Source organism: Pan paniscus, chromosome 2 (genome assembly GCF_029289425.2).
Source record: "Pan paniscus chromosome 2, NHGRI_mPanPan1-v2.0_pri, whole genome shotgun sequence".
In the NCBI taxonomy this organism is placed as follows: domain Eukaryota; kingdom Metazoa; phylum Chordata; class Mammalia; order Primates; family Hominidae; genus Pan; species Pan paniscus.
The window spans coordinates 52320392-52345055 of record NC_085926.1 but is presented as its reverse complement, the minus strand read 5'-3'; the positions used below and the strand labels follow the sequence as shown (position 1 = coordinate 52345055).

General features: G+C 51.4%; 1 protein-coding gene across 1 annotated transcript in view; it reads right to left on the bottom strand.

Annotated features, from left to right (window-relative positions):
- DNAH1 (dynein axonemal heavy chain 1) overlaps positions 1-24664 on the bottom strand; it is a 109314-nt gene that overhangs the window by 50703 nt on the left and 33947 nt on the right. Inside the window, exons 7-17 of the mRNA XM_055110010.1 lie at positions 23297-23471; positions 22720-22876; positions 21597-21729; positions 18299-18460; positions 17216-17468; positions 5215-5372; positions 4156-4367; positions 3094-3392; positions 1890-2040; positions 782-975; positions 443-668 (exon numbers count right to left, since the gene is read on the bottom strand). Of these exons, the coding sequence (XP_054965985.1) occupies positions 443-668; positions 782-975; positions 1890-2040; positions 3094-3392; positions 4156-4367; positions 5215-5372; positions 17216-17468; positions 18299-18460; positions 21597-21729; positions 22720-22876; positions 23297-23471 (2120 nt within the window). The remainder of the gene's footprint in view (positions 1-442; positions 669-781; positions 976-1889; positions 2041-3093; positions 3393-4155; positions 4368-5214; positions 5373-17215; positions 17469-18298; positions 18461-21596; positions 21730-22719; positions 22877-23296; positions 23472-24664) is intronic.

Genomic DNA, 24664 nt, shown 5'->3' with positions numbered 1-24664 from the left:
GCGCTTTCCAAGAGGGGTGCTCCTGGTGGGCTCCCTGGGTTGCTGAGGACTGTCAGTGGGGCAAGGGTATGACCCGGCACACCTCACCCTTCCAGCCTCCTCCAGCCCTACCAACACACGCAGGGCTTCTGAGGCCTGCACTCGAATCCCCTAGCTCCATGAAACAAGTCCGTCAAGGGTGTCCTTCGTGAGGCTTTCCAGGCCTCTAAGAGTCTAGGGAAGGAGGTGGAAACCCCCGTTTCCTGGGACCTCCCATACAGGACAGCTCTCTGCAGACAGGCAGGGATGGGGCAGGGTGATTTCCAGCTCCTTCCCTTGGCCTGGGCGTCCACAGACACCCCAGACCCTGCTTGGGGACATCTTACCATGTATGTGAGGGTCCGTGTGTGCTGCTGTGGTGTGTGCTGCTGTGGTCACTGAGGTGGGGCAGGTGGGCACTTACGCTATCCACCTCCTTATGCAGGTTCTTGGCAAGGATGTCCAGCACGGAAGTGGCCAGGGCCTTGCGTTTCTTGGACAGGCTCTGCTTGACATTGTCGGTGTTGATGTAGAAAGGCCCAATGATGATGCTGCTGGGCAGCGAGCTGTCCAGGATCTCCTTCTCCCGCAGGTGGGTGAGCACTACCTCCCGCACCTCCTGGGCCAACAGGCCCTGCGTCTGGTAGGTTCTGAGGACAGCAAGCACACGGGAGGGGGCAGAGGACGGTGAGCAGAGTGGGCAGGGTATACACATGCACAAACACACAGACACCCTCCGACGTGCATGGGCACACGTACGCACTTGAGAAAGGAGGCAATGTCATTGTTGTTCAGCTCCAGGTACTTTCGGTACTCCTTGGCGTAGGCCTGCAGTGGGATCATGGCCTTGGACACGGCACTGGCAATGGTGGCCCGTAGCTCTTCCACCAGTGGCTCATGAAGGCCCACGGACTCCAGCAGGGGGTCACCGCTGATGAAGATGTCCTCCATCACCAGCTGCAGAGGGAAGGCATGTGGCAGGGCAGACCTGGATGAGCCAGGGGGTGAATGAGCAGAGGGGAGATGGGGAGTCCTCCCGAGGAGCAGGGCAAGCAGCGGCAGGATGTGGCCTGAAGCCTAGTGGGTGGCAGGGTGACCAAATACAGAAAGCAGGGATGCAGCGGGAGAAGGGGGTTTGCTGTGCTGTCTCTTTACAAGGCCAGAAGCCCCTGTGAGGCCCACCAAGGGGCAGCATCTTCCTCTGCCTGGGCATGACTCTGCCTGGGCCTGACTCAGCCCAGGACCAAGAAAAGGTGCAGAAAAGACAGCTGTGTCATGAAGGCTCTAACTGACCAGCAAAGGCGACAAGAAAGGCTAGGGCTACAGAGGCTCTTGGGTCTGGAAGTGGGCTGTGTGCAGCTGGGTGTGTGTGCAGTGGCAGTGACTGGTGGGGACGTTGGACAGAGGGTCTGTATGTGGAAGCCGGCCTGTGTCCACCTCTGGAGATGAAGAGAGAGGCCAAGAGCTGGGTGGGATCAAGAGCGTGGGGTCTACATCAGATCTGGCTGTGGCAGCAGAGGACCAGCAAGCCCAGGGTTCAGATCGCAGTTCCAACACTTAGCAGCTATGCAATCTTAGGCTAACTATTACACTTCTCCAAGCCTCACCTACAAAATCTGACATTAGCAGCTACACAATCTTAGGCTATTACACTTCTCCAAGCCCCACCTACAGAATGCGTGTGTTAATAGGTCACAGTGCAGCTTGTGATGAGGATTAAATGGGATATTTGAGATTTACAGGGCTGAGCATGCTGCCTGCCCGACAGGAGGCCTGTGATACAGTTGAACTGTGGCAGCACCCTGAGCTCAGGGAGCCATCAGCAGCCAGGGCAGCAGGTGCCTGGGGCCTGCTCAGGCTGCAGCACGTACCTTCTCCAGCTGGGGCACGGCATGGGTGGCCAGGATGCCCTTGTCGAAGAGGTTCAGCAGAGATGCCTCAAACTGCTCCAGTGGGGTGCTATAGTGCACCCCAGAGCTGTCCAGCACCAGGTCCACGATGAACAGGGGATTCTTCCGGGGCCTGCAGGCAATGGCGAGCTGACTGTGGGCAGAGGCCTAGGAGGCCTGTGTGCAGGAGCATCCCTCTGCCCTTCGTGCCAGCGCTATGACTCTTGAGCCTCTCCATGCACAATACTTGCCTTCTCCTTCGTCCCACACACCTCCAAGTTACCAGAGAGGAAGACCCAGGCCAACCAAACAGGTTCCTCTGCTCCTCTGGTGACCCGAGGTCCATGAGCACCACAAGAGAGGGAGGCCCCCCAACCCTGTGCTGAGGTTGCCAGGGCCTAGGCATTGTAGCCCCCACTCTCTCCCCGGGAGCCCATCTTCCTTGGCTTCCCATCTTCGCTACACAGCAAGAACCAAGCCTGGATCCCAGCTGGAACCCTCTGATGGCTTCTGACTGTACTTAGAATAAATCCAGCCTCCAGCTGAGACCTCAGGAGGCCCCAAGAGATCTGGCCTGGTCCCTGCGAGCTCTCCCACTCCATCCTGAGCAGCCCTCCCTCCCCTCCCTGACTCCAGCCACACTGGCCAGCCTTTCCTTCCTCAACTGCGCCAGGCCCATCCTCCCCTCGGTGCCTCTGCCCATGCTGATCTCTCCGCCTGTACCTGCCTCCACCTCACATCGCCTCATAACTTGTTTCTTCTTACATCTCAGGTCTTGGCACAGATGCCACCTCCTCCCTGACCCACCCCCAGTGTCTATCATGGCCCCTGCCAAAACCGGCAATGACTGTGTGTATGTATTTATCTGCTTGCTGCCTGTCTTTCCCATGAGACCAGGGACTGGGCCTCTCTTGTTCCCCTAGAACCATGCCTGGTTCATGGCAAGTGTTCAAAGAATATTTCTCCACTGAGTAACTCAATGATTGAGTGAATGAAGGTCACCAGAAGCAATGCAAGCCAGGGCTGGCAGGACATTGCCCAGCAGCCTGCAGGGAGCTCGGCTCTCCTTACTGCCTGGGACCTGGCATGGATGGGCACCCTGGCCCTGGTCCCTGACCCTGCTCCATCCCCAGCAGGTGACACATCACCTGGTGTCAACAGGTGCCTCCGCCCCGCCGGGCCCCACCTGTAGGGGCTGTTAATTAAGTCATCACCCCAGACCATGTCATCGGTGCAGTTGAGCACACTGCAACAGGTGTCGCTGATGAACTGTGAGAAGCTGGCAAGTGAGTCCTGCACCAGGAAGCGCAGTGTGTCCTGCAGCATGTTCTTCACCAGCTCCATCAGCTTGCGCAGCTTGGACATGAGGTACACCTCCCAGTTGGTCTCGTAGAGGTTGTACCAGCCCTTGCTCATGTCACGCAGGCTGCTGCGCATGGCCACCTTTAGCGAGCTGATCCAGCTGTCCTTGAGGAACATCTGCACCTAGAGTGGCCACAGGCATCATGATATGGCCACCCTGGGGACCCATGACCTATAGCCGCACTCAGGGACTCTATGCACCAGGGCGCTTGGGGCGGCTCAGGGCTCATCTGACTGCGGAGGGATGTCCCCTACCCCAACTTACTGCCAAGCCCTGCCAACCAACAGCCTCATGTGACCCTGGGGGCCCAGAGCTGCTGGGCAGGGAAGGAGGGAAGAAAGGAGGGAGGGAGGACAGGACAGCAGAAGCAGGACTTTCCCTCCAGCCGTGAGCGAGAGACAGAGACACAGAGATTGAGATGAGAGAAGCAGAGAGACAGAACAAGACAAAAACGGGCTGAGAGGGAAAGACAGAGAATAAGGTGGAGAGACAGACAGAGACAGAGTTGAGTGCAGAAGGGGTGCACCCCCACCTCCCGCATACCCCAATCCACAGGTCAACATGGGGGTGCCTGAGGTTCCTGCTCCCCCTTCTAAGACAAGGGATCTGCTTCAGAGGCAACCAGAGTTGGGATGGAAAGGGATTGGAAAGAGAGCCTGCCCTGGTTTTCCCTTTCTCTCCAAGATGAGTCATTACCCTTGGTCCCCACCCCAGCCTCCAATAAGGTCTAGGAAGAGGCTGAGGCCAGGTTTTGAGAAAAGCAGGGGCTCACAGCCTCACCACGTGGCCCACTGACCCTGGCCTTCCGCTGCAGCCCCGACCTGTGCCTGCCAGTTCCAAGGGTCTGCCCTGCGTTTGCCCCCTGTGCCCTTGATGCCTACAAACCTGGGAGAAGGTCTGTGACTGGATCTGCTCAAATTCCTCCAGGTGGCTGTACTTGGAGAGGCTCGAGTGGAACAGGGACATGGCAGTCACCTTGTTGCACTCGGCCCTCACCTTGCTGAGGGCCGTGATGACCTCTGGCCGTGTGAGCAGGGACACAAAAGTGAAGTCCTCCTTCTGCTCCCAGAAGTGGTACTTGGGGACACTCACCAGCCCTGCAGGGATAGGGGCCAAGGGCCAGTATCAGACCCTGCCTGGCCAAACCAGGGGACAGGACAGATCCACAGGGTGCTTGAAGGAGGGCCGTGACTCCTGCCTTCTCCCTGAAGAGTGACTGGCGTTCCCAGAGCCCCGCCTTTCCATAGTTTGCCGGAGTGGCACTGAAGCTCTTCAGTGAGGTGCCTACTCTGAGATGGGTAAAGGAATTCCTTCCAGGACCCCCTAGTCACAGGCTCCTCTGAGAAGTAGATGAGAACCAAGAATCCTCTCCTCATCCACTCCTGCCCATGCTGCACACAAGCTTAAGGTCTGTCCACAGCCTGCCCTGGGGCACCAAGGAAGGAAAGGGTGGGTACCAGAACCTCTTGGAATGCCCACTGTCCACACCCCAGCCTGCATCCGGAGTACATGACATGCAGGAAGCTGAGTCTAGGAAGGCTGGCAGGTGAGCTGAAAGCAAGGAGGGTTCTCGGGCCCCGGGGTCCTGCTCTGAGACTCGGTCTCCTCTCTTGCTACTGGAGGAAGAAGGACTATCCTCTAGGTCTGATCAGCAGAGCCCCTTCCACCTACTGCTGAAGCATTGTTTCCTAGTACACATTCACCTTGCAACTTCTGCGCTATTCCCACTAATAAGTTCAAAAAGAGCCTTCTTCCCTTCCCCTGGTCCAGAGCCCTCCAGGCAGCAGGGAGAAGTGGGACAAGTGCTGGAGACAGGGGAGGTGCAGGGAGTGTTGGGCTGATGACGCCCACAGTGGCAGGGCAGACGATCCTGGAGGGGAAGGTGGGAGGGGGCTCTGGCCAGGTGGATGGCCATGGAGCCCGTCTTGGTCCAGTGACCCTCACCTCGCTCAGGCACCTGCTCCTCCTCCTTCTTGGGGAGGGTCACGTAGGAGAAGGTCTCGGGCTTAGAAGAGACAACGTGGTCAAAGTTGATCTTGTTCATGCTGCGCTCATAGTCCAGGCTCACTTCTCTGGCAAGACTGCTGAGGTGCTCTAGAACCCTGCCCATAGAGATGGGAGATGGGGGAATCAGGGGCTCCACACCCTGTGAACCCCAGCCGGGGCCCAAGCTCTGCTCTGGCATGGACCTGGGGACACGCATTTAGGGCTTCCCTTCTGGATTCATGGGCACACCCCCACCCGGCCCTGAGCCACTAACCTCCAAGTGCACCTCCTCTGCTTCTTTCATGCCCCTTGTCCCCATTTTCTGTCCCCCATTTTCTGCCCCTTGTCCCCATTTTCTGTTGCCAGTCTCTGGGAGCCAAGGCAGGCCCCAGAGCAGTGGGACGGGGTGCAGGAAGTCCTGGGCCTGGAAGCCTCAGAGAGCTGCCACTCACAGCCTGCACCTCCCCTGCAGCACCCCCGCCTGCTGCCCCATGGCGCAGTGGAAGATGCCTGCCACTGAGCTCCTTTGCTTTCACTGGGCAATCACGGCAGCACCTGGAAGGTGCTGAGAACTCAGGATGTGCCCATGACTGGGCCTGAGGGTGGGTGACCCCTGCACTTCACTTTGAAACTGGGCTCCGAGATCGGAAATCAGCAGACCTGGGGTGAGCGTGCAAACCATCTCCCCCGTCCTCACATAGGCAGACCCCTTGGAGGCCATTTCACTCACTCACTTGCTCACTCACTCGCTCGCTCACTCACTCCTCAGCACACGTTGCCTATGCCGCTGTGTTCCGGCACCTGGCTTGCTCAGGCCTCATCTGAGCCAGCTGGCATCTCTGTCCTTTGCGGACAGGCCTTTCTGTTCCTTGAGTTGGTCTCTGCCATCGATCTCTCCCTCCCTCCCACCTCTGCCACATCTGAATAGTCCCTTTAGCCCTGGTAATGGCACCACAAGGGAATCTCAGTTTCCTGCAGCCCACACTTGCACCAGAGCTGCGGGATGTTGGAGAACTTCGTAGGCAGGGGACTGGTCTCACCTTCAACACACCCTCAACCTGGCCTAGAAATCTACTCACTCCCTCGGAACCTGGAAAAGACTCTCTCTCACCTTCTCTGCCAACTCACAGACACACCCTCCCTCACGGGGTGAAGTCCCTCGAATTTCATCCGAAACTCAGAAGCCATTGGACAGAAATGACCCCATCTCCACACCCCGGAATCTCCCTGCCTTCTGCCAGGGTAGAAGGCATGCCCTGCTCTCAGGAAAAGCCCAGCAAGCTCAGCCACCTCAGTCTCTTTGCCTTCCCTCCCACGCCCTCCCAGGGGTCCCCACACACTCCGGTATGTCCCACGTTAGAAGCCGCCCCTTGACTTCCTTCCCTCCTTTGACTTTATCTCTTTGTGTTTCTTTATGAAAAACTGGTGTGCTCACTTCTTCCCATCCTCATCTCTTCCCTCGCTACCCCTGAGGCCGCTCCAGGCTCTGCCTCATCTCACTGGACTCTCAGAGACTTGGCACAGTGGCTCCCTCCTATTCTGTTGCACCGCTGTCCTCACGGAGCTTCTGGGACACCCTTCCCCTGGATCTTCCTCACCTCCCTGACTTCTAAACGTTGGCCTGTGCCAGGGGTCCTGAGACCCCTCGTCTTCCCCAGCTACACCTCCCACCATGTGAGCTCCTCCAGCCTCGGACTCTGAACACCACCTATTCTATTCAGCCAGAACCCTCACACCTATCTGCAGTTCTCTCCCTTCATTTATCCACCAGCCCACTCAACACTGACACTGGATGCCTTACAACGTGTCAGAACCAGCATGTCAGAAAGCAAGCTCTTCATTCTCTCCATCCCCTGTTCCTCGCTTGCCCCCTATCCCCACTAGCCTCCTTGTCTCTGAACAGCATTGCACACACCCTACTGACCAAAGCCCTACGGAGGGGTCCCTGGTCTCTTCCCGCTACTGGATGTGCAACACCATGACTGGGCCTGAGGGTGGGTGACCCCTGCACCTGATCCTGAAACTGGGTTTTGAGATTGGAAATCCCCAGACCTGGGGTGAGCTTGCATTTAGTCCATTAGCAGCTCTCATCGGCTCCACCGCTGAGGAAACCTCAAATATATCTCTTTCTCCCCTGCTGCTCAGCTACTATTCTGGTTCAAGCCACCATCATGATCTCTGGCCCTGATTATGGCATTAGTCTCCTCATTGATCTCCCTGCTTCCACTCTTGCCCCCTTACAACTCATTCTCCACTTGAGTTGGAAAAAATATATTTTAAACATGTAAACGATCAAGCCACTCCTCTGCTCACCACCACCCATGGCCTGCACAGACTGTCGGCCTGTGGCCGCGTCTCTGCCCCTGCATGTGGTCCAGCCTCCCGGACCAACATCTCTCTCTGCATCCCAGCCACAGTAACCCTGCCCTGCTCCTCAAGTACCACAAACATGTCCCTACCTCAGCCTCTACACTGCTGCTCCTTCTGCCAGAATCCTCTTCTTCCCTTACTTTAGACCTCAACTCAAATGTTATCACCACTGTGAGGAAGGCTTTCCCTGACCGCCTAATATAAAGAAGCCCTTCTGAGACATCTCTATTCCCTTCTCTCGCTTGGTCTTCACAGCACTTATCAGAACCCTAAAAACCCAGATTTTTCATTGTCTTTCTGGCCAGGCTGAGAGTCCCCAGGGTGCAGGCTCTTTGTTGGAAATGTTCACTCCCCTGTCCCCAGTGTCTGGCACAAGATGGGTACTTCCACACATGGCTGCTTGCTGGCCTGACATCCACTCCCTCCCTTCTTCCTCAGTTTTGTTCCAGAATTCCATCCTTCCTCACTTGACTCAGGGGAAGATGACTACAGCCCCAGCTACAGGGGTACATCTCAGCTAGTCCAAGCCAGTCGTGGTGGAGCTTGCCCCGACTGCAGTTGGTTTAGGTGTGGGAACACGTCCCAGTTATGATCAACCACTGATGCAGATATATAAAAGTCAAGCCCTTTGCAGTGAGCTAAGATTGCTCCACTGCACTCTAGCCTGGGGGACAGAGCAAGACCCTGTCTCAAAAAAAAAAAAAAAAAGTCAAAGTCAAGCCCTCTTGTTCTGGCTCCCTCCAGGACAAATACGGTGGTGCCATGCTTGCTCCAGAGTTTCCCACAGGATCAGGCTGAGACTAGACTTCTAAAACCATATTTTACCAGCTGCTTCTTCTATTATACCCTGCTTCCTTCACTTCCTTATAGATTTCTCCTGAGAGGATTTCATAAATCGCTTGCACAAGAGTCCCCAAATCAGGGTCTGCTTCTAGGGAACCCAATCTAAGACAACCCTTGTTGTGGTCATGAAACTGCTGCTGCCATCTCGCCTGAAGATGAAGCCAGCATACACTGCAGACAGGGCCCTGATGCACCAACCCTGGGGCGTCCTGCATTGGTTTTCCTGCTACAGGTACAGGAATGCACTTCCCTGCTGTCTAAGACAATCTGAGACCAGCATCTTTGATACTTAAAGCCAAAAACATTATGAATTGAATAAAATTCAAGAAACAGACTTCTGGACAGCCAAGGTAAGGTGGCTATATCGATTCAAATTTCCCAACACATCCTAGGAAGGAAGGAAGGGAGGGAGGGAGGGAGGGAGGGAGGAAGGAAGGAAGGAAGAAAAAACTAACACTACCAAAACCCACACCTTTAGCACAACTAGAATCAGCAGAATGCCTAGACTTCAAATTATCTGTAAATTAAAAAAAAAAAATCTATCTCCAGTGAGCTGTCTCTCACACTCTTGCTGCAAGTTTTCACAGAGAACAAGGGCAGTCTAAGAAAAACTGCAGAAAAGGGAAATAGTGGTAACCCTAAGATAGATCTAAAATCCTACCAGAGGCCGGGCGCAGTGGCTCATGCCTGTAATCCCAGCACTTTGGGAGGCCGAGGTGGGTGGATCACCTGAGGTCAGGAGTTCAAGACCAGCCTGGCCAACATGGTGAAGCCCCGTCTCTACTAAAAATACAAAAATTAGCTAGGCGTGGTGGTAACCGCCTGTAGTCCCAGCTACTCGGGAGGCTGAGGCAGGAGAATCATTTCAACACAGAGGGCAGAGGTTGCAGTAAGCTGAGATCACACCACTGCTCTCCAGACTGAGTGACAGAGCAAGACTTCATCTCAAAAAATAAATATAAATAAATAAATAAATAAAATCCTACCAGAAAGAGAAAGTAACCCAGGCTGGGCGCAGTGGCTAATGCCTATAATCCCAGAACTTTGGGAGGCCAATGTGGGTGGATGAATTGAGCCCAGGAATTCGAGACCAGCCTGGGCAACAAAGTGAGACCCCCATCTCTACAAAAAATAAAAAAATAGCAGGTGTGGTGGCACATGCCTGTAGTCCCAGCTACCAGGGAGGCTGAGGCAGGAGGATTACTTGAGCCCAAGAGTTTGAGGCTGCAGTTAGCTGTGATTATGCCACGGCACTCCAGCCTGGGTGAAAGTGAGACCGTATCTCAAAAAAAGAGAAAGTAACCCTAACTGTAAAAATACTGAAAAAAAGCCCTGGTAAATCAGAGCACTTACTACAAGGAAGGGACTTAAGGGCATGCAATTCAAAGGCAGTGTTCTTTGAAAGGCATATGACTTATGGGACAGGAGGCAGAAGGAAAGGGGTCATTTGTAGACTGGAGGATAAGGGAAAAGAAGCAAAAGTGAAATGTTGAGTTCTGCAAGATAAGACGACAAAAACCTTGGAGGACCCACATCCCTCTCCCCAGCACGTGTGTACACACACACACACACACACACACACAGACACACACACAGAGCACATTCTAAAAAAAAACAAACAAAAAAACTAATGTGCAATACTGACAGAAGAGGGCGCCCTTGAACTAGAAAGCTTGCAAATCACTCCAAATCCTGAAATGAATAGGTGAACACCATCTACATTTGCTTCTATAAGAAAAAGAGAGCATCTTTTAGCTTTGTTTGGACATTTGAGAAGACAAGAGCATCTTAACTGATAAAATTCCCATCACCCCTAAAAAAATAAACAAGTACCAAGCAGAAGAAAACTGTAACACAATACTTCAGCTAAATAGCCTTAAACAAGTGTTTGGGCATCTGAAAAACCACCTTGAATCAGAAATTCAAAAATAAAACATATAAATGGACAAATGTCGGTAAGAAAAGAGACTTAATTAAGCTCAAGGAAAAAATGGAAAATAAAAGTATCACGGGGAGGAAGCTGAAATTACAAGGTGACCGAGAGAAAACAGAGTCAAATCAAAGCATAATGAAGTAAATTGAAGAAAGGCAGGATATAGCCAAGAGAATAAAAATGAGAGAAAATACAGTAAGTAAAAGAAAGAAAATAAAATTTTAAAAAATAAAATTAGAAAAAACTAAAAAGGGTCGGAAACTGGTTGAATTAAAAGATACGCAAAGCAGCAGCAATATATAAAAAGATACATAGATACATAGAGATATAGATACATAATGGAATCCTTGATGAAGAAAAACAAAAGAATGGAACAGAACCAAGATTTAAAACTATAATTCAAGGGAATTTTTTTTTTTTTTTAGACGGAGTCTGGTTCTGTCACCCAGGCTGGAGTGCAGTGGCACAAACTCAGCTAACTGCAAGCTCTGCCTCCTAGGTTCAAGCAATTCTCCTGCCTCAGCCTCCCGAGTAGCTGGGATTACAGGCACCTGCCACCACACCTGGCTTTTTTTTTTTTGTATTTTTAGTAGAGATGGGGTTTCACCATGTTGACCAGGCTGGTCTCAAACTCCTGACCTCAGGCGATCCACCCACCTCAGCCTCCCAAAGTGCTGGGATTACAGGCGTGAACCACCATGCCCGGCCAACCTCAGACTTCTTAAAAGCATCACACAGGCAAGGCAACCAAAGTGGAGAATTTTTTAAAAACTCATAGAATAAAAGCTGTGAACTAAGAATTTTATATCTGGTCAAGCTGTCCTTCACGTTTTAAACGTGTGAGAACTCAAGGAACTCTATACCCTTGAGCTCTTCCTAGAAAAGGAACTTTATACAACCAAGAGATGACGGGAGACTTCAGAAAAAATATTGATACATTTAATAGAGTTTATTGTAAGTTGAAGACTAAAAGGTGGAGATGAGTGTGGAGGAATAGTAATAATATTTTAACAGTTAAAATATTAAGTAGAGGCTGGGCACAGTGGCTCATGCCTGTAATCCCAGCACTTCGGGTGGCCGAGGCGGGTGGATCATTTGAGGTCAGGAATTCGAAAACAGCCTGGCCAACATGATGAAATCCCTTCTTTACTAAAAATACAAAAAATAGCCAGGCATGGTGGTAGGCGCCTGTAATCCCAGCTACTCAGGAGGCTGAGGCAGGAGAATAGCTTGAGCCCGGGAGGCAGAGGTTGCAGTGAGCAGAGATCGCACCATTGCACTCCAGCCTGGGTGACAGAACAAGACTCCATCTCGAAAATAAATAAATAAATAAATTAATTAAGTAGAGCTGAGCATGGTGACTCACTCCTATAATGCCAGCACTTTGGGAGGCTGAGGTGAGCAGATTGCTTGAGCCCAAATGTTTGAGACCAGCCTGGGCAACATAGGGACACCCTGTCTCTATAAAAATACAAAAATTAACCAAGCATGGTAGCTCACACCTGTGGTCCCAGCTACTCAGGAGGCTGAAGTATGAGGATAGCTTGAGCCCAGAAGGTCAAGGCTGAAGTGAGCTATGATTGTTGTGCTACTGCACTGTGGCATGGGTGACAGAGCAAGACCCTGTCTCAAAACAAAACAAAACAAACAACAACAATGAAACAGGCCAGATACTAAAGGGTTAAGTAGGAAAGCAGGGGATAATGGAGACTATAAAAGAAACCACTAAAATAAAGGTACAGACCTTCCTAAATGCCAAAAGGAATTTTTAAAATAGAAGAACTAAGAAAACATATAATGTAGAGAAAGAAACATAGCATTGTATTACAATACACATAATGATTATAATATGAAGTAATATGACTGAGTTGAGGTCAAACCTATTAGCCATACCAATAAATGTGAATGGGCTTATTACAAGAAAAAGGTTTTAAATTTGGCTCACAAATAAAACCCAAACTATATGCTGAAAGTAAGAAACTGATCTAAAATGAATTAGTTTAGAAAGGCTCAAAATAGAGGGATTTCTCAGGCAAATGGAAATAATAAAATGTCAGGTTGCTACGCTGATATCAAACAAAGTAAAATGCAGATCCAAAAGCATTAGAACTCCGCCAAAAGGCTCCTGGAACTGATAAACAACTTCAGTGAAGTTTCGGGAAACAAAATCAAGGTACAAAAATCAGGAGCATTTCCATACACCAATAATGTTCAAGCTAAGAGCCAAATCAAGAACACAATCCCATTTACAATTGCCACACACACAAAAAAAATACCTAGGAATACATTTAACCAAGGAGGTAAATGATCTCTAGAAGAACTACAAAACACTGCTAAAAGAAATCAGAGATGACACAAACAAATGGAAAAACACTCCATGCTGATGGACTGGAAGAATCAATACTGTTAATATGGCCACACTGTCTAAAGCAATCTACAGATTCAACACAATTCCCATCAAACTACCAAGTCATTTTTCACAGAACTAGGAAAAAATTAGCCTAAAATTCATATGAAACCTAAAAAGAGCCCGCATAGCCAAAGCAAACCTAAGCAAAAAGAACAAAGCTGGAGGCATCACCTTATCTTCAAACTGTACTACAAGGCTACAGTAACCAAAACACCATAGTACTGTTACAAAAACAGACACATAGTCCAATGTAACAGAATAGAGAGCCCAGAAATAAAGCCACACACCTACAGCCATCTGATCTTCAACAAAACTGACAAAAATATGCAATGGGGAAAGGACTCCCTATTCAATAAATGGTGCTGGGATAGCTGGCTAGCCATATGCAGAAGATTGAAACCGGACCCTTACCTTTCACCAGAAACAAAAATTAACTCAGGATGGATTACATATTTAAATTGTTCTTTTTTTTCTTCCTGAGAAAGGGTCTGACTCTGTCACCCAGGTTGGAGTGCAGTGGTACCAGTGCGGCTCACTGCAACCTCCACCTCCTAGGTTCAAGTGATCCTCCTACCTCAGCTTCCCAAGGAGCTGGGACAATAGGCGCGCCCCACCATGCCTGGCTAATTTTTTTATGTTCTTTGGTAGAGATGGGGTTTCACCATGTTGTCCAGGCTGATCTTGAACTCCTGAGCTCAAACCATCCACCTTGCTCGGCCTCCCAAAGTGCTGAGATTACAGGTGTCAGCCATCTCGTCCAGCCAGGATTAAAGATTTAAATGTCAGACCTCAAACCATAAGAATCCTAGAAGAAAACCTAGGAATCACCATTCTGGATGTTGGCCTTGGGAAAGAATTTATGACTAAGTCCTCAAAAGCAATTGCAACAAAAACAAAAATTGAAGAGTGGGACCTAATTCAAGAGCTTTTGCACAGCAAAAGAAAGTATCAACAGAGTAAGCAGACAACCTGCAGAACTGGAGAAAATATTCACAAACTGTGCATCTGACAAAGGTCTAATATCCAGAATCTATAAGAAACTTAAACAACTGTACAAGGAAAAAAATGAATAATCCTATTTAAAAAATGGGAAAAAGGGGCCGGGTGCGGTGGCTCAGGCCTGTAATCCCAGCACTTTCGGAGGCCGAGGTGGGCAGATTACTTGAGGTCAGGAATTTGAGACCCGCCTGACCAACATGGAGAAACCCCGTCTCTACTAAAAATACAAAATTATCTGGGCGTGGTGGCACATGCCTGTAATCCCAGCTACTCAGGAGGCTGAGGCAGGAGAATCACTTGAACCCAGGAGACGGAGGTTGCAGTGAGCTGAGATTGCGCCATTGCACTCCAGCATGGGTAACAAGAACAAAACTCCATCTCAAAACAACAAAAAACAAAAAACAAAAGGGAAAAAGAGCAAAAGGGCCGGGTGCGGTGGCTCACACCTATAATCCCAGCACTTTGGGAGGCCGAGGCAGGTGGATCACCTGAGGTCAGGAGCTCAAAACCAACCTGGCCAACATGGTGAAACCCCGTCTCTACTAAAAAATACAAAAATTAGCTGGGTGTGGTGGCAGGCACCTGTAATTCCAGCTACTCGGGAGAGAAGCAAAAAAAAACAAAAAAAATCACACATTGCTTTTTTTGTTTAAAAAGCAAAAAAAAAAAATCACACATTTTTTAAAAAAGCTTATAGATCATGCCTGTAATCCCAGCACTTTGGGAGGCTGAGGCAGGTGGATCACGAGGTCAGGAGATCGAGACCATCCTGGCGAACACGGTGAAACCCTGTCTCTACTAAAAATACAAAAAAATTAGCCGGGCATGGTGGCGGGCGCCGGGGGGCGGAGCTTGCAGTGAGCAGAGATCACGCCACTGCACTCCAGCGTGGGCGACAGAGCAAGACTCCGTCTCAAAAAAAAAACAGAAAAAAAGAAAAGTTAAAGTAAGCTAAAGTTAGTTAATTAATTAATTACATACATTTTTTTGAGACAGTCTCACTCTGTCACCCATGCTGGAGTGCAGTGACGCAATCTCAGCTCACTGCAACCTCTGCCTCCCAGGTTCAGGCGATTCTAGGGCCTCAGCCTCCCAAGTAACTGGTATTATAGTCGTGTGCCACCATGCTCAGCTAATTTTTGTATTTTTTTTTAGTAGAGATGGGGTTTTGCCATGTTGGCCAGGCTAGTCTTGAACTCCTGGTCTCAATCAATCCACCCACCTTGGCCCCCCAAAGTGCTGGGATTATAGATGTAAGCCATCATGCCTGGCCCTAAGGTGTGTTGGGTTAATTTATTATTGAAGAAAGAAAAATTTAAAATAAATTTAGTGTAGCCTAAGTGTATACAGTATTTATCAAGTCCACAGTAGTGTATAGTAATATCCTAGGTCTTCACGTTCAGTCACCACTCACTCACTGACTCAATCACCGCAACTTCCAGCCCTGCAGGCTCCATTCATGGTAAGTGCCTTACATAGATGTACCATGTTTTATCTTGTATACTGTATTTTTACTGTACCTTTTCTATGTTTAGATACATGAATACTTGCCGTTGTGTTACAGTTGCCTGCAGTATTCAGTAATCACAGCCTGTATAGGTTTGTGGCCTAGGAGCACTAGGCTGTACCATATATCCTGGGTGTGCAGCCAGCTATATCATCAAGGTCTGTGTCAGTACACACTATGATGTTTGCACAATGATGAAATCACCTAATGACGCATTTCTCAGAACATGTCCCTATCATTAAGTGATGCATGACTATAAAACTACAGATGCTCCTCTACTTACAGTGGGGCTACATTCCAACTAAACCTGTCATAAGTTTAAAATGCACTTGATACACCTAAGCTACTGAACACCATAGTTTAGCCTAATCTACCTTAAATATGCTCAGAACACTCACATTAGCCTACAATTGGGCAAAATTATGTAACACAAAGCCTATTTTATAACAAAGTGTTTAAAATCTCTTGAAATGTATTGAATACTGTACTGAAAATGAAAAAAAAAACATTGGTTGTGTGCATGCTTGAAGTACAGTTTCTACTGAATGCATATCACTTTCGCACCATCATAAAGTTGAAAAATGGTAAGTTGGCTGGGCATGGTGGCTCACACCTGTAATCCCTTTGGGAGGCCAAGGCAGGTGGATTACCTGAGGTTGGGAGCTCAAGACCAGCTTGGCCAAAATGGTGAAATCTCATCTCTACTAAAACTACAAAAATTAGCCAGGCATAGTGGCGGGTGCCTTTAATCCCAGCTACCCAGGAGGCTGAGGCAGGAGAATCTCTTGAACCTGGGAGGCGGAGGTTGCAGTGAGCCAAGATCAAGCCACTGTACTCCAGCCTGGGTGACAAGAGTCAAACTCCATCTCAAAAAAAAAAAAAAAAAAAAAAAAAAAAAAAAAGAAAGAAAGAAAAGAAAAGGAAAAGAAAAGAAAAAGAAAAATGGTAAGTCAAACTATCATAAATTGGGGACCATCTGTATATATATATTTCCCAGATCTGTCTGCTGTGGGAGTCTCAAAGCAATGATATCCCAGTAGCAATGAGCACATCTAATGCCCAGATCTTGGTTTCTAAATATAATTCCTCAACTAAAAGGAACTTCCAGCCGGGCATGATGGCTCATGCCTATAATCCCAGCACTTTGGGAAGCCAAGGTGGGAGATTTACTTGAGCCTAGGCATTCAAGGCCAGCCTGGGCAACATAGGGAGATCTGTCTCTACAAAAAATAACAAAATTAGCCAGATGTTGTGGTACATGCCTAAGTCCCAGCTACTCAGGAGGCTGAGGTGGGAGGCTTGCTTGAGCCCAGGAAACTGAGGCTACAGTGAGCCAAGATGGCCCCACTGCACTCCAGGCACTCCAGCCTGGGTGACAGAGTAAGAACCTGTCTCAAAAAATAAACTAAAATAATAAATAAAAAGAGCTTCCTTGGAGAAACAGCTGGTTTCAGGACTGGACCTGGGAAAGTACACAATGAGCCTGGAAATTCTTGCTGTGCCAGAAAGTAAAGTTATCTTAGGGGCATCTTGCTAATAAATCATCATCTAAGGGTTTTGAAGAATGATGGAAACATGGTAAGGCGACACAGGAATTAGCTTGAAAAGTCTCCCGCTGGCCAAATCTAGGACAATTTGAGCATCAAAATTTTTAAAAAGTAGTCAATTGTAACCCTTTGAATAAAATAAGGATCCAGGAGTCCATATGGATAATGAGGGATCTGGAGATGAACAAAAAATTGTTTGAGGCCCCAACAAGTCCAGAGGGCAATAGCCAGGACAGTCTCAAACAGATGAGCCCTGAGGGAGCTCCACCCTGGGGTAGCACCAACTTCCTATGGGAAGGTTCCCTGAAGAAGGTGATGCCCAGAATAGGGAAGGCCGAGCGGGGACTCACGAGGGGCCTTTGCGCATCCGAGGCGTGCTCAGGGCCCACTGCTTGATCTTGCTCAGGCTCTGTTCACTGATGACATGCTGGCCGTCAGAGGGCATGCAGTCCACATACAAGTTGTAGAGCAGCAGCGCTTCCGTGTTCTTGCGCAGGGTGTTGGCCTGGACCACACGTTGTGCGAACATGCAAGGGTCCTCAGCGCAGAAGAGAAGCTGGATCCGTGGCACCCAGTACTGACAGACCTGAAGGGGTGGCCTTCCTGGGGGCCGGGTGAGAGGGAGAAGGGGACACGCAATCAGGCTTTCTGGGCTGAAACACTAGGTTCCGGCCGGCTGTGCCGTGGATGCCCAGTGGCCCTGAACAAATTGTTTCCCTCTTCTGACCCCCTGTTGCATCTGTGAAATGGGCATGACGACACTTCCTGCCCGGCCCATCTCACAAGGTGTCATGGACGGATGTGAAAGCACTTAGACAAGGCTGGGGCGCGGTGGCTGACACCTGTAATCCCAGCACTTTGGGAGGCCAAGGAGGGAGGATGCTTGAGGCCAGGAGTTCGAGACCAACCTGGCCACCGTGGTAAAACCCTGTCTCTACTAAAATTACAAAAAAGTAGCTGGGTGTGGTCGTGGGCACCTGTAATCCCAGTTACTTGGGAGACTGAGGCACGAGAATCACTTGAACCCAGGAGGAAGAGGTTACAATGAGCCAAGATTGCACCACTGCACTCCAGCCTGGGTGACAGAGCCAGACTCCATCTCAAAAAAAAAAAAAAAAAAAAAGAAAAGCATTTAGACAAGGAATTATACAGGCATGGCTGTTCAAGTGCCCATCCCTTGATCCCACACCCAGGGCAGGCATCGCTTATTGATGGGACTTGGGCTCAGAGCTGACATGCCAAATAATGGCCACTTGCCCTTTCTGGGGTCTCTGAGTGATGAGTCCTCTGGTCCTCACCGGTCAGGGCATTGGGCAAACAGAAAAGTAGAATTCAGACCTGATCTGGCAGTGCCCTGGGCGGAGTTGGCCTCAGTCACGGGCCGGCCAGGCCCAAGCTGGGGTTCTGCTTGGGGCAGCGGCAGGACCTCATACCTTCAGTGGTGACCCCTGCATTCAGGATGGGCCTCCCCATCTCATCTCGCACCAGGCCTTTCTCGTCTGTCTTGTGTACCAGGTATAGCTTCTTCTCCTCGTCGTAGTCCAGGACGCCGACCTCGCACCATTTGTACTTCAGCTTCTGACTCTTGGGGTCCTCTGAAACAGGAGGAGAAACTCCACCAGTGCCCCCCGCCATGGGGGCAGGAAGGGGCCTCTGAGTGCTGGCAGCATCGCTGGGAATGGGTCTCAGAGATCACCAGTCTGGCGTCTCTCCTGCTGGGATGCCCCCCTCTGCTCCAGCAGAGCCAGGGCCCTGCTTCCTCCCAGCCGAGCTGGCCTCTGAGGAACCCCGCGCTGCAGAAGGAGCCAGAAAGACCAGGCTTCTCTGCCCTGGTGCTCAGCACAACCTCCACCAGGGCAGAGAGACACACAGGCCAATGGGAGGCTGGGACAGGTGGCACGAAAGCCCCAAGTTAAAGGAGACCTGCTGAGAACCCAGTTGTAAAGGTCAGGAATGAGTTGGACCCCCTTCAAGGTGACCATGGCCAGGGTGAAGCCCTCCCCACAGGCTGCCCCTGGCTGCTCAGTCCCTGGGCCCCTCATCTGAGAACAGGGCACGGCAGGGCAGGGCAGGGCAGGAGCCGCTCTTTGGTCAGGATTGGCCTCCCACTGGTTTCCTGGGCTGAAAGCCTGTGCCCACTTCTCTAGCTTACCTCCCACCGCTGCCCCTCACACATTTCTCTCTAGCCACACTGGATGTCTGGCTATTCCTGTGAGTTTTGACCTTGTTCCCACGGCAGAGCCTCTGCACTGGCTGTGCCCTCGGCTTGGAACACTCTCCACTCAGGTCGCCTCATTGCTGGTTGTTCCCTTCTCCAAGGAGAAGCCTCTGTGCCTAAAATAGCACCCCTGTCCCAGGCACTCTCTGACTTGTTACCCCATTCTGTTCTTCACAGTGCCGAAAGTCACACTACTTATGCATCAGCTCCTGGTTCACAGCTGACCTGCTCACACTAGTGTCAACTCACTAAGGGCAGGAGCGACTTTGTCCCATCTCAGTCACAGCTGTGTCCCTGGGCCTGGAATGGAAACTAGTACCTTGCAGGTGTTCGATAAACTTTTGCAGAAGGAAGATGCACACATATGGTGCCCAGCAGAGCAGCTGCAATACATAGTGGCTTAAAAACAAACTGAGGCCAGGCGCGGTGGCTCATGCCTATAATCCCAGCACTCTGGGAGGCCGAGGTGGGCGGATTGCCTGAGCTCAGGAGTTCGAGACCACCTTGGGCAACATGGTAAAATCCCGTCTCTACAAAAATACAAAAAAATTAGCTGGGAGTAGTGATGTGTGCCTGAAGTCCCAGCTACTTGGGAGGCTGAGGCACAAAAATTATTTAAACCTGGGAGGTGGAGGTTTCAGTGAGCCGAGATAAAAACTGTTTATTTTTGTTTCGTTTGTTTCTGTTTTTTTTTTTTCCAGATGTTGTCTCACTCTGTTGCCCAGGCTGGAGTGCAATGGCGCGAGCTCCACTCACTGCAACCTCCGCCTTCCAGGTTCAAGCAATTCTTCTGCCTCAGCCTCCCGAGTAGCTGGGATTACAGGTGCGCACCATCATGCCCAGCTAATTTTTGTATTTTTAGCAGAGACGGGGTTTCATCTGTTGTTCAGGCTGGTCTTGAACTCCTGACCTCATGATCCGCCTGCCTTGGCTTCTTAAAGTATTGGGATAACAGGCATGAGCCACCACGCCTGGCCCCCTGGGTTTTTTTGTTTTGTTTTGTTTGAGTTCTACAGACTAGGTTGAGGAAGGAAGGGCTGGAATTCTCAGGAAATGCTCCCCACCTGTTGACACCAGCTAGCTGAGTAAAGGATGGGTAAACAAGGTCTATAGCTCACCTATTTTGCTTCTCTGTTTTGCTTTTCCCTTCCCTTCCTAGTAGGTTGCCTTTCTGAAAATACTGGCCTTGTCTCGGCTCAACTCAGATGAAAAGATGTCACTGGAAGCTCCCAGCAGAAAACAAGAGGTCCCCAGCAGAGCCTCTCCCTGCTCACCCCTCCTCCTACCTGGGCCACCACCCCAGACCAGGGCCATGTGAAGGGGTGTAAGCAGAGCACCTCGATGGAGGCTGCTACTTGGTGCATTTAAGGCTAATGCAGCCCCAAACCTTCTGGTTTTATCACCAGGAATTGGCGATCTGGGAACAATTGAGTTAAATTATTTTTGTAATTAAGTCCAAAGTAAAGGGAACATTCTGGGCTTCTTGTCTAGTTCAGAGAAATTGATTCTAGCATTAAGATGTTTTTAAAATGAAACATAAATTTACAGCCTGCTCAATGGACTCACTGGGCAGTCTTAAAACCAGTCATGGCTATCACAACCCTGCTTCCCACCTGGAGCTGGCCTACTGGGCCCACTCCCAACTCACAGCATCTTGTCCACCCACCAGGTGGGGAGCAGAGCAGCCTTCAGCCCTGCACAGGGGAACAGCCACCTCCAACTTCCCAAATGATGGCCCACACCTTCCTAGGATGTTGCATCGACACCCAGCCGTGCAGGCCGAGATGTCAGCTGCGGATGCCCACCTGGCACTGTTTTCCACAGCAGGAAATGGGAGAGCCTCCACAGCCGCTGGGGCAGGCCTGAGGCCAAAGGAGCAGCCAGGGGCACTCCCTGGGCAGATATTGACAAGGCCAAGACAAGGCAAACCTGTGTGGCATCAAGTGGGCATGGTGAGGTGTGACAGTGGTTGTGGATGGGTGACAATAGGAGACTGTGTTTCTGTGTGGTGAAAATGTGTACACAAGAGAGGTTGTTGGGGGTGTGTATGACAGTGAATGTGCTTGTCAATGTGTGTGATGATGGGGATGTGTGTTTGTGAGCAAGTGTGTGATGGTGTGTGTTGTGCACACAAAAGTGAAAGCTGAGAGGCCATGGTTAGAGCTGCAACAATGGGGCTTCTGGGTGGAGGGATGGAGAGTGGAATTGTGCCCCTCGTGCATGTTTCAATATTCCCAATGAGCATGTACATATTTTACTACCAATAAATCAAAGATTTTTCAAAACACTAGACACCATCCAGCTGTCCCTTTTCCAGCTCTCCCAATGATGTTTTCCCTGGTCCCTGCATTCCTGCCTCTGTGAGGCCAGCTTCTAGGCCTGTCTACCAGCTGAGAGGTCTTGAAAGACCCCTCGCCTCCGGTGGCTGCCAGGTCCCAGGGGAGCCCAGGAGTCTGTGACAGGGCTGCTACTGGAATGAGATAGTGTCCCCACTCCAGAGTGGCCTTGCTCACCATGCCCCAGGAAGTCATCAGTGGGCAGGAGGGCTTTTCCCGGGACAGGTTTCCTGTCCAGAGACCCTGGCTCCAAGCCCATGTTGATCCACTCTCTGGGAGTCCGGCAGTCAAAGTCCTCATTGTCAAATACCTGGAAGAAAGCAGGCCAACATTGGGAAGCAGCAGCTCCTCTAGTGGGGCCCAGGTGGGACTGGGTGTGCCAAAGGATGGGGTGCCTAAGTAATACCCTCCCCAGGTGAGAGAGCTGCAAGGTGGCACTGGGGGCTGACCCTCTCCACTGGGGGCTGACCCTCTCCACTGCTAGGACTGGGGGTTGAGCCTCTCCACTGCTGCTCCCAGGGGTACACAGCATCTGGTTGGGTGAAACCCTGGATCCCCATCCAGCCAAGCCACCTGAGGCTCAGGCAGAGGGGTGTCCAGGGACCCAGAGCAGGTGGTGGGTTCTTTCTCCCACTGCCCAGGGCCACCTAGCTCAGGACCAAGGGAAGAGGTGGCCCTTGGGTTTTCCTGGGGATCCTACTCCAACTTGGAACTGGTGAGATTCGGGGCTGTCAGGAGGCAGCCCTTAGCTAGACTCAGCTTTACCTCCTTACAGGGACCACCAGGCGAGAGACACTCAGGGCCGCAGAGAGGAGAGGAGGGGAGGTGAGTGAAAGCCAGAGCCAGGCCATGCTCCCTCTTTCTCCTCCCTGGATTCGTTTCCTGATTTATACCCCACAGGGGTGGCACTGATTCCCTCTTCCAACCCTGCTCTTCCCATTTCAGTGAGCCCAGAAGCAGCTGCCTACCCTGAGGCGGGCACTGGTCAGGGAGGATACTCCACAGTCCAGCTGGGCCGCATCTAGGTTGCCCATGGGTGGCACGGAGGCCGAGGCCAGGCATACAGGCTGCCCAGGGAAGAAGCAAAGACTCAGCATTCTAGGGGGGCTGGGGGCCCCACCTGCCCCATCTAGGATGCTCAAAGTACCTGGGATGGGTTCCTATTGTTGACCTGCCCTGTTTGACAAGAGAGTGCTGGTGACTGGTGGGGGAATCCCCTTTCAGATCTGACTCCTGAGCGTCCACTGGGGTCCCGCACTTCTGCCCCTGTCCCTCAACCATCTGTGGAAGCCCGGCTCACCTTCAGTGGGAGGTAGATGGGGAAGATTGGGTCATGGCCCTGCTCGATGGTTTGGGGGTGCTGGGGGTCCAGGTGCCTGGGCATGAGCTTGTTGGAGTCGATGCCCTGGCTGAACAGCAACTGCTCAATGTCCAGGCTCAGGTACTGCTGTTTCCTCCTGGTCAAGGGCAGGGAGGGGACCTCAGGATGGCTTGGCTCGTGTGAGGTGGCTCCATGGGTGTCCACAAGGGCCTACGGGGTTGTGGGGACAGGGGTGTGGCCGAGATACCCCTCTGGAGCCCTCCACCCCTCTGAGACTCATCAGGAAGTGGTGTGGTGGCTGGGGCTGGTGTCCTGGGCTCCAACTGCCCTTCTGTCCCGCCCCGCAGTCCCATTCATTGACCTCAATGCCACCTTCCCCAACTCCATAACGTAAATTGTTCCTATTAAGACACCAAAGGGCTAGAAGATTCGATCTAAACACTTGTGCACAGGCTCTGCCATGAGGATTATCACCTGGTGATCTGCAGTTCCTCATCCCCTGAGACGGGTGGATGCCACCTCCCGGACAGTCTCCCCACAGCCCACCCAGCCGTACCTCTCGATCTCAATCTTGCGAGGACGCTGGCCTGGCAGCACCTGGAAAGGCACCTGCATCTTGGGCTCATAGGCCTGCAGTGGGAAGTCAGTCTGGGCGAGCAGCCGGGTGGTGGACCCGAGGCACTGCTGCTCCATGCGCTCCTGGAAGTCTTCAGGAACCTCAAAGCTTCCGACTGCAGGTAGAAGCAGGGGCAGGGGCTTCAGGGCTCAGGCCAGCACCCAAAAACCAGCCTCCACCCCATAAAATAAATTACCAACCAGGTAGTATGCTTTGGAGTGTGGGAAGCTCAAAGCTTGCCTGTGGCTGGGCAGTGGCTGGGAGAACACAGGCATGGCACCAGGTGTCCTGGGGCTATGAGCCTGGAGGGACGGTGGCTTCCAGAAGGTCTGTCCTAGCCCTGCTCTCCCTGTCCAGAGCCAGCATGCTTGACCACTCCTTTCCACACCACCCAGCACCAGGGGCCATGCTCAAGCCAGGTGTTGAGTTCAACAAGGGAGAGGGTTACCACTGGATAGGAAGATGAAATGGGATGGTCTCCTCCCACCCCTACTGCAGAGGCCCCCTCAGCATATTGGAGTCTGATATTCATTCCCTGAGGCCATTGCCAGCTTGAGGCATCCTGGATACTGTGGGTGGCTCCACTACTCCGGCCCTGCAGGACCCTCAAGTCACAAAATGACTGCCGCTACTTAGATGAGCAGGGTATACAGAGGCTTCCATTCCATACCTGGGGGAAGAGGAGTTGGTGGGGAGAGACCCATTGATAGGGTGACCATCCATCTCAGTTTGCCTGTGACACCAGATAATCAATGGAGAAGAAAGTCCCAGGCAAAGTGAGACCACAGAGGTGGGGAGAGGGGTGTGGGCATTTGCTTTAGGAGGGGATGGCCACATTTCCCAGGGCCTGGGTGGGCTCTGGGCAGCCTCCTGATGGTCCCCTCTATTTTCCAGTTGGAAGAAGGGTCCAGAGTCCCAGGGGCCCTGGTGACCCCTTCCTTGGGCCTTACTGCCTCCCTGGGACCAAGAGGTGGTCATGCTGCAGGAGGGCCCACCTTGGGAGTGGCATCTGGGGTCCCACAGAGGCCACCAGAGGTGGTGCCTGGGCAGTGTCCAAGGCTCAGCGGAGCCTCCACCATTAGCTGGAGTCTGCTCTCACCAGGCTGCTGAGTAGTCAAGGGACCTCCCTCTTTGCATCAAAAATGCCCAGATCTCAGGGCTGCCAAGAAGGCTGTTTTCAGAGCCCTAATCACCAGCTCTTGAGGCTGCGTGACACCACTCCACCCCCAGGACCCACTCAGTGGCCAAGAAGGAGCCAGGGCGAAGAGACCCATGCCTGGCCTCCAGACCCTGCTGCGTCCGCGGGCC